The sequence below is a fragment of the Gobio gobio genome (assembly GCF_949357685.1).
Source record: "Gobio gobio genome assembly, chromosome: 14".
Taxonomy (NCBI): Eukaryota; Metazoa; Chordata; class Actinopteri; order Cypriniformes; family Gobionidae; genus Gobio; species Gobio gobio.
This window is the reverse complement of record NC_137107.1, coordinates 49,992,507-50,010,006: the sequence shown is the minus strand read 5'-3', so window position 1 is coordinate 50,010,006 and position 17,500 is coordinate 49,992,507. Positions and strand designations below refer to the sequence as shown.

The following is a 17,500-nucleotide window of genomic DNA, read 5'->3' as shown; positions in this document are numbered from 1 at the left end:
CAGCTTCAGTTCTCCAGTTCTTCCAGTTCCGCGATTGTGAAAGCCAAGGCGAATCTTTCTTACCTGCCATCTCGCATAATGTCCAAATAAAAGTATGATATGCCCGATAGCACTAAAAAAAGAGTTGTAAACCCCGAATTCATTCGCTACTGACACACGGACCGATGTCAGACTGGCCGCGGATTCTGCCCGCGTTTGCCGCCTCAGCGCTCGCGCGAGTGGACCGACTCTAGGCTCATTACTGTAGGTCTTAAAGTGAAAGCAACCCAATATAGCCTAGCCCAGGGGTGTCCAAACTTTTTTTAAAGGGGGCCTTTTTTTTATACCCGCTCCTGCCTGTGTCATTAATATTAATCAAACAACAACAACGGGGAAAAACAAACAGTAGCCTACCTAAACTTAAAGCACTGTTTGTGTCTGTATATTTAAGTTGTATTTATTTGTCCTATTGTCAAACAAGATTCATGCATTTTGTTTGTTTTATTGCCATGTGTGACTATAGTGCATCTAATATAATGATATGGTAAATGTGGCATCCTAATTATGAAAAAAAAAAACATGCACATTTCTGAAAATGACCACCACAAAATCAGTAATTTTGATCTCACAAAAAATGTATATACATACACACACACTACCGGTCAAAAGTTTGAGAACGGTAAGATTTTTAAATGTTTTTAAAGAAGTCTCTTCTGCTTACCGAGGCTGCATTTATTTGATCCAAAATACAGCAAAAACAGTATTGTTGTGATTTTTTTTTTTTTTTTGTGAACAATTTTAAAGAGCTATTTTATATTTCAATATATTTTAAAATGCAATTTATTTCTGTGATTCAAAGCTGAGTTTTCAGCATCATTACTCCAGACTTTAGAGTCACATAATCCTTCAGAAATCTTTTTTTTTACTTTCTATTTCAGATAAATGCTGTTCTTTAGAACTTTCTATCCATCAAAGAATCCTAAAATAAAAATTTATGGGATTGAGCTATGAGGAAGTGCAAGTTTACTAATACTTTGTTCAATTTGAATAAATCAATTTGCTTTGCAAGTAATTTTGTGATTCTGCATTTCCTTTTGTACGTTTTTTTTTAATTGCGTGATATAGGTCTTTAATTTAATTCATAATGGTCTTGAAAAGGTCTTAAAAAGTCTTAAATTTGACTTGGTGAAACCCTGCAGGGTTTCCGCGGGGTCTTAAAAAGTCTAAAAAAGTCTAGAATTTCAAAATCAAAATTTTAGGCCTTAAAAAGTCTTAAATTCCCTGAAGTATTCAGTTCTAGGTCTTAAATAATTTTAAACAGGTCTTGATTTTCCTACGTCCATGTAACGTTACCTCTAATGCTCATTGAAATCCTGCAGCACTTCAAATAGTCCAAATATAATTCACTTTAATACGACTACAAATGAGACCAGCATGCATCTTGTATAGCAGCCAATCAGCTTTAGTGTTATTGGAGTCTCTTTCAGATTGTACCACAGACACATAAAACGGATTTTATTCTTCAGCTAATAGTCCTCCAGTTTTTCGTGTTTCTGCGATTACTAAATATAATGAAAAATCAACATGCATTTTTTTGAGAAACAAATAAACCAAAATAAACAAGATTTATGTATTTCGTTTTTTGCATTTAACATAATACATAATACGGTAAATGTAGTTTCCTAATTATGAAAAAAAAAAACGCAAATGATAATTTCTGGAAATTACCACCACAAAATCAGTCATTTTGATCTCAAAAATCACCCACAAAAAAAAAAAAAGTTACGAAATCCTGGTGGGATTGAGCTATGAGGAAATGCAAGTTTATCGATTTGTTCAATTTTAATAAATTAATTTACTTTGCAAGTAAATTTGTGACTGCATTTCCTTAATAGGTCTTACATTTCATAGCCTGGATGCCAGCCGAATTTAGCCCCGCCCACAAAAATGTTTGCTCGGGCAATTCGGTCTGGACTCGCTCCATAGAGGAGGAATTATGCAGAAACTGTTCGGACCAATGAAATTGTCAGGGCGGGCTTTAGACGATGATGGACAGATGATCAACAGTAGCGTAATCATCCACGTCATCGAAGGCTCTTGGGTTCAATTTGCTCTTATCCTAAACGGAGAACTTGTTCGTATATGCGTTCACCTTCACTATTTCTCTCAGAAACGATGATCGTGTTGGTAAGTACTCTGTGTATCCTTAAATTATTTTATTACTGCCAAAGATCGTTTACACTCATCTTTGTCTTGTAACGTTACTTAATCCAGCGTGCGTGCAGACAGGGTTGCCAAGTGTTTTTGCAATGTCGCGCACAATTGCTACTCAAAACTATAGCCCAAAACTATAACTTTCGGGGTGTTCTCCGGAAAAAAATGGCGTTTGGTTGGCAAAATATGTTATTTTGGCAAGGTTGCCTGCTAAAATTCGCATTCCTGGGTTTATATAATCACATAATTGGGGTCGCTTCAACCCGCGGACATGGAGAAAAACACGGACTTGGTAACAGTGCAGTTGAGTTCTGTTGACATTTGACAACTAACGTTAAGCGTCGCTCCGTTGCTCTGATTGGTTGTGGGTCTATCCAATTGAGGTCGGTTGAAACACGCCCCATAATCAAAGCTCAATGGAGCGGTACCAGACTCATATTCTGACTAGAATTGAGTATGGCCACGCCAGGCTATACATTTCATTCATAATGGTCTTAAAAAGGTCTCAAAAAGTCTTAAATTTGACTCTGTGAAACCTGCAGAAACCCTGATTTCAGTGTAATAACCGTTGCACTGTTTTCCTCCACTCTTGCTGTAGGGCAACCTTCCCAAATACTCCCATAACTCTCTGGTGGTCCAGGCCATGAAGACCAACGTGACGGATCCGGACATGCACGTGCTGTTCTTCGACGTGGAGGCCGTGATCATCCAGCTGCTGACGGAGGAGGCGCAGCGGCCCAATCCCACACTCGTGTCCCCGGAGTCGCTGCAGAAAGCCCCCGGAGGCCCGGACAAGGGCGGATCCTTCCTGGCCAATAAGATCTTCAAACAGGTCAGGAAGGGCTTCTTACACTGACCCACAGTCCAGAGTCCAGCTTTATCTGGACTAGGGTTGGGAACCGAGAACCGGTTCTTATGCAGAACCGAAACTGATTTTTGAAAAATACCAGAACCGCGCGAAATTCCTAAGTTTCGGTTCCGAAAACGGTTCTGGTGCAATGTGTGTGCGCGAAGCGCTGGAAGCGTATCCTTTCATAGCGAGTGACAGCCAGTGTTGCCAAGTCCGTGGTTTTCCCGCTTTCCACTGTTGCCGCGGGCTGTGTTTCATGTCCGCGAGTTGAAGCGATTGTGCAATTGTGTGGTTTTTTTTTAAAACCTGGCAACCCTGGCTCACCTCATCATGAATATTAATTACGTTGCCTGCCGCTTCCAGGAGTGTAACGCAGTTTAGCCTGAAAGCCCTCGCGCTACATATTTACGGTTTTGCGTCAGATATTTTCTCGTTGACCACCAGCATGGCGAAGAGAAAGTCACAAGTATGGATTCATTTCCAAAGAATGAATGATAATGAAGCAAAATGTAACACATGTGAAAAGTTAATAACATGCAAAGGAGGCTGCACTAGCAATTTGACAAAACATTTGCTACAGCACAGAGTCAACCTCAGCCTCAGGGCTTATACCAGATTTATAGTGAAAGGCCTATATATATATATTTGTCAACCGTTGAGTCCCCATGGTTTAGGTAAGCGTTTAGGCACAATTACCTTTGTAATGCTGAATTGCAATTTATTATTTACAAGTTCACTGAATAACTGAATTACTATTAAATTAATATACAACTAATTAATAAATATAACTAATAAATATAATTTATAACTTGGTTTTATTCAGAGACAGAGAGATAAAATGTAATAAGACAATTTCAGAGGTGTTCATTTGAAAAACAATGTGTTGCAAGAATGGCTTAATTAATACTGTAATATATGTACAGTACAGGACTTTTTTGACATTGCCAACCTGTAAATGAATTTTAGAGCAAGTATAAACACAAAATGGATTGTTTGAGTTGCGTATTGTGCCTTTTTCCTTTACCACTATTTGTTTAATAATTTTAATGGAACCGGAATCGGAACCGGAATCGTTAGGCGGAACCGGAACCGGAACCGGAACCGGAAAATTTCTCACGATTCCCAACCCTAATCTGGACTAATGTTCACATTATTAATTAATTTATTATTTAATCATTCATGTATTTATTCATTTGAAGTTACATATATTCATCTCAATTTTTTTATTTTAAATTTGCCTATAATTATTTGATAAAATAATAATACATTTGTATAAAATAATATATTTTAGGAAGATAATAAATATTATTTACAATTAATTTGAATTCTATTAATTGGTTTATTTATTGATTTATAGTTTTTTTTATTATAATCTTTCATTTTTTGTCAATTTGTATAAAATATAATTTAGGAATATAATCATTAATCTTATTTACAGCTCATTTTAATTAAATTTATTTGTTAATTCATTCATTTGTTTAATAGTTCATTCATTCTTTCATTTATTCACTAATTTTTATTTATTTTAATTGTATTAGTTTTAATTCATTAAATCTATATATATATATATATTTTTTTATGAAGATATGTTTTATTAAAATAATACATTATAGGAGGACAATAATAAATATTATAATTTTAATTGTATTTTACATTCATATTTTATTAAATAAATCAATATGAGTATAATAATAAACACTACATTTACTTATTTTAATTATAATTGTTCTATAAAGATTTAATATTTTAGGACTCTATAAAATCATTTTATTTATCATTATTTGTAATATAATTGTTCCAAGTTAAGATAAATAAAACAAGTATTTAATAAATATTTTATGAAGATGATATATATATGTAAATATGTGTGTTTGTGTGTATATTTTATTTTTATTTTTATAAAGATATGTTTTTACAAAAAACAATTTTTTAGGAAGTTAATAATAAATATTATTTATAATTAATTTTAATTGTATTTAACTTCATATTTTATCAAATAAATAAATATGAGTATAATAAAAATACTATATTTTCATTATATTTTTTAATAAAAATAAAATATTTTAGGAGACTATTTTTTTACATTTTATATTCAATTCCATTAATCACATATGTATTTATATTTAATGGTTTTATATTTTATAAACATTATTTTACATAATTATTTTTATATGAAACAAAAATATATTAAACATTATAGTTTAAGACGTTATAGTCTATAATTAAGAAAGGAATGATTAAAATGAGGCAACAGGGTTATTAGCATAAAAACATTTCTGAAATAATGAAATAATGCTGGAATAAAAATATAAATAAAATATGAATATTAGTAGAAAAACTTCAGAATTATTAAATCACTAAAATTATTAACTGGGAATAAATATGCGATATAAACCTAAATAGAAATATATTTTTATTTATTTATTTAAAATGTTTATTTTTATTTATTTAAAAAGCACATAATGCAAGTACTAAAATTAACATGAAAATATACAAATAAAAGATAAATATAAATATTAAAGGATTAGTTGACTTTTAAATAAACTTTTGCTGATCATTTACTCACCCCCATGTCATCCAAGATGTCCATGTCTTTCTTCATTCAGTGGAAAAGAAATTAAGGTTTTGGATGAAAACAGTCCAGGATATTTCTCCATATAATGGACTTCAATGGGCTCCAAACGGTTCAAGGTCCAAATGACAGTTTCAGTGCAGCTTCAAAGGGCTTTAAACGACACCAGATGATGAATAAGGGTCTGATCTAGACAAACCATCAGTTTCTGAGAGAAACCCAGCAGTATTTATGCTATTATTTTACCTCTTAACAGGAGAAACGCGATCGTCTCTGAGCTCCGGCATAACTTCCGCAAAGTGAGGTCAAATTCGAGCGTGGTCATAGATGTATACGTAGATGCCTCATTAGCGCCTGCACGGATCAGTAGAATGAGGAATCTACTATCGATATATCTATGACCACAATCAAATTTGACCTCACTCCCCGGAAGTTATGGCGGAGCTCAGAGACGATCGCGTTTCTCCTGTTAAGAGGTAAAATAATAGCATAAATACTGTTGGGTTTCTCACAGAAACTGATGGTTTGTCTAGATAAGTCCCTTATTCATCATCTGGTGTCGTTTAAAGCCCTTTGAAGCTGCACTGAAACTGTCATTTGGACCTTGAACCGTTTGGAGCCCATTGAAGTCCATTATATGGAGAAAAACCCCTGGACTGTTTTCATCCAAAAACCTTAATTTCTTTTCGACTGCAGAAAGAAAGACATGGACATCTTGGATGACACGGGGGTGAGTAAATTATCAGCAAAAGTTTATCTAAAAGTGAACTAATCCTTTAAAGGGTTAGTTCACCCAAAAATGAAAATTCTGTCATTAATTCCTCACCCTCATGTGGTTGGACACCCGTCAGACCTCCGTTCATCTTCAGACACAAATGAAGATATTTTAGTGTAAATCTGATGCTGAGAAAGGCTTCAGATAGGCCTCCATTGGCATTCAGTACATTTACACTCACAAGACCCATAAAAGGCACTAAAAACGTCGTTACAAAGTCCATCTCACCACAGTGACTCTACAATAATTTTACGACGCAACGACAATAGCTTTTGTGCGGAAAAAAAAATCTAAATAACGCCTTTATCCAGCTTGTTCTTGTCTTCCGTGTGTGTCTCCACGACGCATGCGTGAGAATATGAGCAGATCCGGCGTTCGGACACATGACCCAGAAGAGATTTGTTTACGAGCAGAGGAAGACGCGCGTGTCTCAGCTGTTGAATTCTACAATGATCGTGCTTTAGGTCTCGGCGTGGTTCTCAAAATCGGTCTAAAGTGGCATTTCATGGATTCCCGAACGCCGGATCTGCTCATATTCTCACGCATGCGTCGTGGAGACACACACGGAAGACAAGAACAAGTTGGATAAAGGCGTTATTTAGATTTTTTTCTGCGCACAAAAGCTATTCTCGTCGCATCGTAAAATTATTGTAGAGTCACTGTGGTGAGATGGACTTTGTAACGACGTTTTTAGTGCCTTTTATGGGTCTTGTGAGTGTAAATGTACTGAATGCCAATGGAGGCCTATCTGAAGCCTTTCTCAGCATCAGATTTACACTAAAATATCTTCATTTGTGTCTGAAGATGAACGGAGGTCTGACGGGTGTCCAACCACATGAGGGTGAGGAATTAATGACAGAATTTACATTTTTGGGTGAACTAACCCTTTAATACCAGCTTTATATTGAGTTCTAGAATGGTCAGTTTGTTGTCACATGATGGCTTTCCCTGCGCAGGTGAAGGAGACGATTAAAGAGAACATCAAGGAGCACCTGCTGGATGAAGACGAGGATGAGGAGGAGGAGCAGCGGCGGCGCGAGGAGAAGTCCAAGTCTCTGAGTCTGCTGGAGTACAACCTGACCATGGACACGGCCAAGCTCTTCATGTCCTGCCTGCACGCCTGGGGTCTGAACGGGGAGCTGGACGAGGTGTGTGTGAGCCGGCTGGGCATGCTCCGCCCACACACACCCATCTCCTTCGGCCTGATCTCCCGCGGCGGGCACATGTCGCTGATGCTGCCCACCTTCAAGGACTCGCTGCTCAGGCGGCTGGCGCAGGGCTGCTCCGAGGGCCGCAAGCTCTCCGTGTCCGAGATCGTGGGCAAGGGCACGTACGGCGTCTCGAGAGCAGTGACCACACAACACCTGCTGTCCGTCATCTCGCTCGCCAACACACTGATGGGCATGACCAACGCCACCTTCATCGGAGAGCACATGAAGAAAGCGCCAGTCAGGTGAAATCACACACACACACACACACACAGTGCATGGGATCGTGTTCGATGCGTCTCAGAGACTCATAACAGGGTTATTATTATTAACATTTCCGTTCTTTAAAATAAAGCTGAAATAAAATATCAATATTAGTTATTAAAGGGTTAGTTCACCCAAAAATGTAAATTCTGTCATTAATTCCTCACCCTCATGTGGTTGGACACCCGTCAGACCTCCGTTCATCTTCAGACACAAATGAAGATATTTTAGTGTAAATCTGATGCTCTGAAAGGCCTCCATTGGCTCAACTTTACACTCTCAAGACCCTTAAAAGACACTAAAGACTAAAGTTACAAAGTCCATCTCACTACAGTGGCTCTACAATAACTTTATGAATCGGCGAGAATAGTGTTTATGCGCAAAAATCCTAAATAACGACTTATATAGTGATGACGATTTCAAAACACGGCCTCATGAAGCTTCGAAGCGTTATGAATCAGTGAGTCGATTCAGCAGTTTGAAGCGTTATGAATCAGTGAGTCGATTCAGCAGTTTGAAGCGTTATGAATCAGTGAGTCGATTCAGCAGTTTGAAGCGTTATGAATCAGTGAGTCGATTCAGCAGTTTGAAGCGTTATGAATCAATGAGTCGATTCAGCAGTTTGAAGCGTTATGAATCAGTGAGTCGATTCATGATTCGGATCGCGTGTCAAACCGCCAAACTGCTGAAATCACGTGACTTTGGCGATTCAAATCGTCATCACTATATAAGTCATTATTTAGGGTTTTTTGCGCACAAAAACTATTCTCGTCGCTTCATAAAGTTATTGTAGAGCCACTGTAGTGAGATGGACTTTGTATCGACGTCTTTAGTGTCTTTTAAGGGTCTTGAGAGTGTAAAGTTGAGTCAATGGAGGCCTTTCAGAGCATCAGATTTACACTAAAATATCTTCATTTGTGTCTGAAGATGAACGGAGGTCTGACGGGTGTCCAACCACATGAGGGTGAGGAATTAATGACAGAATTTACATTTTTGGGTGAACTAACCCTTTAAACTAAACTAATCCCAAATGTTGCCTTGGCAATAGAGCGAAATAAAACATCTTCACAAACTAATGATATGAAGCGTTCATAAACCTGTTAGATGTATACGTAGATGCCTCATTAGCGACTGCACGGATCAGTAGAATGAGGCATCTACTATCGATATATATCTATGACCACGATCGAATTTGACCTCACTCTCCGGAAGTTATGGCAATCGTGTTCAATGTGTCTCAGAGACTCATAACAGGGTTATTATCTATAACTAAAACTGTTACAAGCATTTCCGTTCTTTAAAATAAAGCTGAAATAAAATATAAATATTAGTTATTAAACTAAACGAATCCCAAATTCATAACCTAGGGCAATAGAGCGAAAGAAGCTCTAGTGGAAATAAATAAAAACTCAAAATTAAATTAAATTAAACCTAAATTGAAATATGAAATAAAATCATATGACAAAATTAGAAAAAAGTTACGAACTAGAAATATATAAATATAAATCAAAATATTAATACAATTATAATTAAACTAAAATAAATTAGCGAAAAAAGGAATAAAAAAAAGCTATTTCTCACGATTTACAAATAATTGGAAACATTTGGGATATTTTACTGCAAAAATTTTACATAGTGCACCTTTAATTTATTTTCTTGAAAATGTACTCCAAATTTCTAAAAATCATTAATTCTGTGAATATTTATATGTATTTATTTAAATAAACAATTACATTTTTATATATATATATATATATATATATATATATATATATATATATATATATATATATATATATATATATATATATATATATATATATATATATATATATACAATTTTAATTATTTATTTGTTATATTATATGCAGTGTATGTACTGCATTTTTATATTGATATTTTTATTTACTTAATATTAATACACTTAATTATTACTTAAAAATATTAAATAAATGTATTATTTACTTATATTATGTATATATTAAATACAATCTTAGACCATGGTGTGTAAATGCACTGATGTATTTAGTGTTTCTTTTATAATTTAAAAATAAAAATAATACTTATTTTTATGTTTTCTCGTTGCATTTTAATTTCAGTTTGTTTTGTGTTTTTGTTATTTTTATCTGTTTTTTTTAGTTTTTTTTATTCCGATTTAGTTTTAATTATTTCTAAATGTTGCCGTGGCAGTAAACTGACATGTTTAAATTGAAGCACTAAAATTATTAAGTGGAAATAAATAAAAATAAATCAAATCTAAATAGCAATATTAAAAAGCATATAATAATTAAAGCTAATTCAAAATATGAATACAACTAAAATAAATAACACTGGTCAGGAACATATTACATAAAAGGACGGGGTCATATTTCATCCCTCAAAAAATAAGGAATAAATATTTTGTATGAATAAAATGGAGCGGAATATAAAGCAATTTTTTATAATAATTATTACTCCATTATCATAATGCACACTTGTAATAATCATTAATTGTGTGAGTATTTTTTATTTAAATAAATTAATAATTCAATTGCGTGTGTGTATATGTATATTTGTTATATATATATATATATATATGTATATACTTTATTAATTTATTATTTACTTATTTACTCTAACTTAGACCATGGTGTGTAAATGCACTGATATATTTAGTGTTTTATTTATAATTTATCATTTTAAATTAGTTCTTATTTTTATGTTTTATCTTTGCATTTCATTTCCAGCTCAGTTTTTTTTATTAGTTTTTTTTTCCATGTCTATATAGTTCTATTTTTATTTCAGTTTTAGTCTGAATTATTTCAGCACATCAAGGCAAACTAAGAGAAAATGAGAAATGATGTCTTGGCCAATAAAAAGCGTAGAAAGAATCATGTGGCGCTTCAGCCCCGCTGGTTCTGCTGTTTACCTGTGTTTTCTGATGCGGATCTGGGGGCTTTCATTTTCCCGGGCTCCCAGGGGTCGGATGGAGGTTCAGGTGCGTGTGTGTGCGAGTCTCATCTCCACCCAGGGGCCGCGCGGGGCCACACTGGCTCCCGGGGGACGGTGCAGTAGTTCTGGTCATGATGGCCCCGCGGGTGGAGCGACTGAAGGCTATCGAGCTCTTTCTCTCGCGCTGCGCTGCTGTGTGTTTGCTGATCGTTCAGCTTGTCCGCAGGTGAGAGATTTCAGCGGTGCTCGGCAGGTGAGCTGGCGGCCGGTTGGACACGTGAAATCCGTCGATACGCGCGTCAATGTGTTTGTGCTTCATGTTCAGATTGAAGGGCAGCGCCAGCGATTTCCCTCAAAGGCGGTTTTACCTTGAAATAACTTTGGCGAGTCAATATAACGAGAGACATTTTGATTTTAAGAGAGTGAGAGTCGTAGGTTTCATTTCACGTTATTGTGTGTTTCTTTTACACCGATCAGGCATAACATCATGACCTAATTTGTGTTGGACTCCACTAGACCCCTGAAGGTGTGCTGTGGTGTCTGGCACCAAGATGTTAGCAGCAGATCATTTAAGTCCTGTAAGTTGCAATCGGACTTGTTTGTTCCGCACATCCCACAGATGCTCGATTGGATTGAGATCTGGGGAATTTGTAGGACAAGTCAAAGTGGGCTTTTTCAGCAGGATAATGAGGCAGTGTCTATCAAAAGGAACAGTGGATGGAGGACCCAAGGTTTCCCATAGTGCACCTGGTGCCATGTGTTGGAATGGGAATAATTATGAAAAACTCATCAATTCCAGGAGCTGCAGGGAGAATTAAAGATCAGTTTTAGTGGAGCACCAAACCCAATGGATTGCAGTCGAGTTTAAACTAAACGACTTTCTGGAGCAGAGAGAGAGAGTTATTATCCAGAGAGAGCAAAATCAAATATCATACACAAAGAACATTTGCAAAAACAAGCATAACCGACTCAGATAACCGCATGATAACTAGCACTGTATCGTAGAAACGCCTTCTGATGAGCATGTGGAATCTGATATATGGCAGACAAAAGATATATATGATTATACATCCATTAATCATTTTAAAATCCATATACAAGTCACATACACCCTGACCCGTCTCTGATGGACTCCACTAGACCCCTGAAGGTGTGCTGTGATATCTGAGACTAAGATGTTAGCAGCATATCCTTTAAGTCCTGTAAGTTGTGAGGCGGGGCCTCCATGGATCGGATTTGTTTGTTCAGCTCATCCCACAGATGCTCGATTGGGAATCTGGAGGCCAAGTCAACGCCTCAAACTCGCTCCTCAAACCATTCCTGAAGCATTTGTGCTTTGTGGCGGCGCATTATCTGCTGAAAGCCACAGGGAATACCGTCTCCATGAAAGGCTGGACATTAGGTAGGTGGTGTCAAAGTCACATCCACATGATGGAGGACCCAAGGTTTCATTGCCCAAAGCATCACTACCTTATCAAACTCGCTCAAATCCTTACACTTGCCCATTTTTCAAAATGTGAGGACAAAATGTTCACTTGCTGCCTAATATACCACACCCACTAACAGACATCATCAGTGTTATTCACTTCAGCTGGTCATAATGTTATGGCTGATCGGTGTATATCGGTGCTTCTGTTTACACACAGATATTAAAACTCTTCTTTCAATCTCTGTGTTGCTCCGAGCGAAATCTGGCCCAGATTTTTACGAGGCAATTTCACGTTTACGGCCTGGCTTTAGATTTATTTTCTGAACTCTTTGGCGGGCAGAGTTACGCAGTGGAAAGCTAAAGCGGCCAGAAAAGATGGCATTTTCAATATCTCGTCAATAAACTTCTCCAACTAGCCCAGGATGAGCCGCACAGTTGGAATGAAAGGAACGGTCTGATTGCTGTTGCTGGACGTGTGGAGCAGGTTTAGTGTCTTTTATAATGCGCTCAGATGTTTTATAAAGCAGTCAAAGCGGCTGAAACTTTCCTGACACACACACACACACACACGCGCGCGCGTCTCTTGAGCTCCTATCAAATGCCCTTTGACTAGCGCTTCAGACGAGTCTCTAAACTTCTCAAAGTCAGTCAGAAGTCGTGTGTTTGGTGCCTGTCCGCTCCTAAAGCTGAACTCTGAGCAGCCACAGATCTCGTTAGAGAGAGTGTGTGAGAGTAATGATGAACACACACACAGAATAAAGACGAGTGGAAAAGAGAGAAGGAGCGAGAGATAACAAGCTCACCATACCACGATCTCCTCTTTACTTTCTAACCTGGGTTGGCGAGAAAGCTTACAATCATACAAAAGAAGATATTTTCATATTTTTTTAATGTTCATTATACATTTTATTTTTAATAAATTTTGTATGATTTTTTTTATTTATTATTATTATTTGATATCTGCAAAAATTGATATCTCAATATTTTAGGCAATTAAAAATTTGGTTTTATTTTAGTTTAATTATATTTTTAATTAGCTTTTATTTTTATATTTTTAGTAATATTTAGTTTCATTTTTAGTAATGTGCTTTTTTCATTTTATGTAAATAATGCTATTTAGGTTTAATTTATTTTTGTTTCGGTTTTGGTTTTTATTTATTTCCAGTTAATAATTTTAGTGCTTCAACTTAAAAAAAATATTTTTACGTTAATCAGAAGGAAACATGATTTAGCTTACATTGGTACTAAAGAATATATTTTAATATTTTAGTCTTTTAAAGTTCATTATACATTTTATTTTTAGTAAAATGTTTATTATATTTTATTCCAATCAGGTAGATGTTTATTGCAGAAGTTACAATGCAGGAAAAATGTAGGCATATTTGTGTGATATCTGCAAAAATTGATATCTCACTATTTTGGGGGAAATAGTTGATGTGTTATATTTTACATTCTTCACAAATGTGTGTGTGATGGTGTTATTTTAGTTTAATTATATTTTAATTAGCTTTTATTTATTAGTAATATTTAGTGAAGGTGTTATTTTAGTTTTATTATATTTTTATTTACTTTATTTTTATATTTTTAGTAATGTGCTTTTGTCCTTTTTATGTAAATAATGCTATTTAAGTTTAATTTATTTTTATTTCGATATTGATCTCGAAGGTGTGCGATATTGACAAAAAATGTTTTCTTTATTTTATTTTATTTTCAATCAGAGGAACCATGACTTGATTTTTTTTAATATATTTTTTGTAATATTTAGTTACATTTTTTGTAATTTTGTAATGTGCTTTTGTCATTTTGTTTATTTATTTAATGTAAATAATGCTATTTAGGTTTAATTTATTTTTATTTCAGTTTTAGTTTTTATGTATTTCCAGTTAATCATTTTAGGGCTTTAACTTAAAAACGTATTTAATTGTATTGCCAACATTTCTAATTTTCATTTAGGTTAAGTTTTTTCAACTAATATCTAAATGTTATTTTATTACAATGAACAGAAGTGTTTGGATAGTTTTAGTGTGGAAGCTTTATTGCACTAGCGCTTGTTAAGAAGAGGATATTAATTCTTGCTTATGATATTAAAAAAACACATTTAAGGGAAAAAATATTTCAAAGCGGCCAACTGGATTTACCAACAAAAACTATTAAACACATGTATTAAAATTAGTAACTGGAAATAAATACAAACTAAAGAACTAAAAATAAATAAAACCTTAAAAACAATATTAAAACAAATCTAATAAAATCAGAAAAGCGCATAACGAAATGACTAAAAATGAAGTAAATTTAACACAAAAACTAAAAATATAAAAATAAAAGCTAAAAGTAAAATAACACACACACATCCGCTTGTATCTGCTCACCCACACACACTTGCGCGAGCCGGTCTGATGTTGAATTCTGTGCTGCAGATATGTGTGTTAAATATTTCATTTGGCCTTTTGTGTTTCAGGCCCCCAAGACCAGGGACCCCCGAGAGCCCGAGGAAGAGCGGCCCGCAGGCCTCCAGCCCGGCCCTGCAAGGACAGATCAAACAAGGTGACGACACACACACACACACACACACACACACACACACACACACACACACACACACACACACACACACACACACACACACAAGAGCTTCACACACACACAACCCTCTGAATCTTCTTACTATATTATTTATTTTATTGTAATGTTTATTGTATTTGATTTATCTATCATATTATTTTATTGTTTATTTTAATGTTTATTTGATTTATCTATCATTTTATTTTATTGTAATGTTTATTTTATTTGATTTATCTATCATTTTATTTTAATGTTTATTTTAATGTTTATTTGATTTATCTATCATTTTATTTTATTTTAATGTTTATTTTATTTATCCATCATTTTATTTTATTTGTCTATAATTTTATTTTAATGTTTATTTTATTTATCTATAATTTGATTTGATTTATTTATCTATCATTTTATTTTGTTTTAATGTTTAATTTATTTATCTATCATTTTATTTGATTTATTTATCTATCATTTTATTTGATTTATTTATCTATCATTTTATTTTATTTTAATGTTTATTTTTGTATCTATCGTTTTATTTTATTTTAATGTTTATTTTATTTATCCATCATTTTATTTTATTTGTCTATAATTTTATTTTAATGTTTATTTTATTTTATTTATCTTTCATTTTATTTTATTTTAATGTTTATTTTATTTATTTATCATTTTATTTGATTTGATTTATTTATCTATCATTTTATTTTATTTTAATGTTTATTTTTTTATCTATCGTTTTATTTTATTTTAATGTTTATTTTATTAATCCATCATTTTATTTTATTTTATTGATTAATCAGTTGTTGTCAGGTAAAAGTGTAGAAGTTTTGACAAATATTGCCAAAATCTCAGTATTGTGGGGATTTTATCAATAACAGCATTTAAAGTTTAGATGGTTTTCTATAGGTAGTGCACATTTATCTTTTATTCCGTCTTATCTTTTTTTTCTTAACTCTCCATCGCAGTGATTTGATTGTTAGTGTGTTGATGTTTCGAGGGTGTTTTGTCTGTTTTTAGACGGTTTCTCGCCTTCATATCGTCCAGCAGGAGAAAATGCTGATCTCAGCAAATGCCAGTAATAACGCATGCAAGTTCTAGATAACATGGCCCGGTGTCGTGCAGGGTGTCTGATTAAGCCCTGTTAGTAACACACACACACACACACACACACACTCTTCCTCAACACGTGCCCTAATTTGTCCCGCGTCCCGAGCAGCTATTGTTGGGCCACAATAGAGAAGGACTGTGAATAATGTCCTGTGTTCAGTTGCTCTCGCCACAGGCCTGTTTGGCTTCTGTTCTTCTCTTTCACCAGAAGGCCTGCAGCGTTTCTTTCTCATGCTAAAGTCTTTCTCTGAGCAAAACCGCCGCAAGAGAAGCGGCAGCGACACGCGCCTGTCCGATGAATTCTCACGCCGGACGAGATTGCGTTTGGAGAAGGAGAATGTTATGATCTCTCTCAGATAGAGAGATAGATAGAGAGAGATAGAGAGATAGAGAGACAGAGAGAGAGAGAGAGAGAGAGAGAGAGGAGAGAGAGAGAGAGAGAGAGAGACAGAGAGAGAGAGAGAGAGAGAGAGAGAGAGAGAGAGAGAGAGAGAGAGAGAGAGAGAGAGTCCTCTGAGATGTGCTGAGAATATTGATCTAACACTTCTCTTTAGGTTTGTACACATAATGAAAGTTATTCAACGCGTGTAGCGTTTTTCCCCTCCTCTCGTTTCCTCGTATTGATCCGGACGGGTTTGTGAAACTGTGCTCAGGTTGTGTTATTAAGTGTTTTTTAATGGAGTCGTTCTTTAAATCGTGTGCCGAGATAAAAGCCGAGCGTGTGCCGGCAGAACGAGGGATTTGGAGAAACAAATGGCGGCGTTTGGAGCAGATCTCGCTGAGCCGTGGAGAAGTTGAACAGGCCTGGGGCTTTAGCACATGCTTTGTTGTCGTGAAGTTTTAAAATTCACTTTCCTTGTAGAGCGAAAAATGAGAGTTTAATTGCTTTTATTCCATGTCTGTCAGCTTTGGTCGATATATATGCTATTGTATGATCTATTTAACAGACTTCAAATGTAAATAAAACAGGTTATTGAGCAGCTTGATGGAGGACAATAGTAACGCTACCCGACTGATGATACTGATGTCTAGAGAGCCAATGGCTGATCAGGACTTTAACTGTTTAATGGGGCTGTAAGTGGTCCATATCATTGTGGCAATTAACTGAATACTTATTTACACGTTTATATTTATAGAAAATGCATTTTTCATTTATTTTTATATAAAAATGTAATATATGTAGTGTTTTTTTTCATACCACTGAGAGGGCTTTCTATATGCCAGGGTGTTGATATGCAGTTGTGCTGTTGCCAGGGTGTTAGTGTACAGCTGTGCAGTTGCCAGGGTGTTGATGTGCGGTTGCCAGGGTGTTGATGTGCGGTTGCCATGGTGTTGATGTGCGGTTGCCATGGTGTTGATGTGTGGCTGCCAGGGTGTTGATGTGCTGTTGCCAGGGTGTAAGTGTACAGCTGTGCAGTTGCCAGGGTGTTGATGTGCAGTTGCCAGGGTGTTGATGTGCGGTTGCCATGGTGTTAATGTGCGGCTGTGCAGTTGCCAGGGTGTTGGTGTACGGCTGCCAGGGTGTTGGTGTACGGCTGCCAGGGTGTTGGTGTACGGCTGCCAGGGTGTTGATGTGCGGTTGCCAGGGTGTTGATGTGTGGCTGCCAGGGTGTTG

The 17,500-nt window shown here is 35.4% G+C and overlaps 1 protein-coding gene across 2 annotated transcripts in view; it reads left to right on the top strand.

Moving 5' to 3' along the window:
* wdr7 (WD repeat domain 7) overlaps positions 1-17,500 on the top strand; it is a 183,760-nt gene that overhangs the window by 56,889 nt on the left and 109,371 nt on the right. For both annotated transcript variants that reach the window (XM_079835629.1, XM_079835628.1), the window contains exons 15-17: positions 2,792-3,025; positions 7,347-7,843; positions 14,681-14,766. In XM_079835629.1, the coding sequence (XP_079691755.1) occupies positions 2,792-3,025; positions 7,347-7,843; positions 14,681-14,766 (817 nt within the window). The remainder of the gene's footprint in view (positions 1-2,791; positions 3,026-7,346; positions 7,844-14,680; positions 14,767-17,500) is intronic.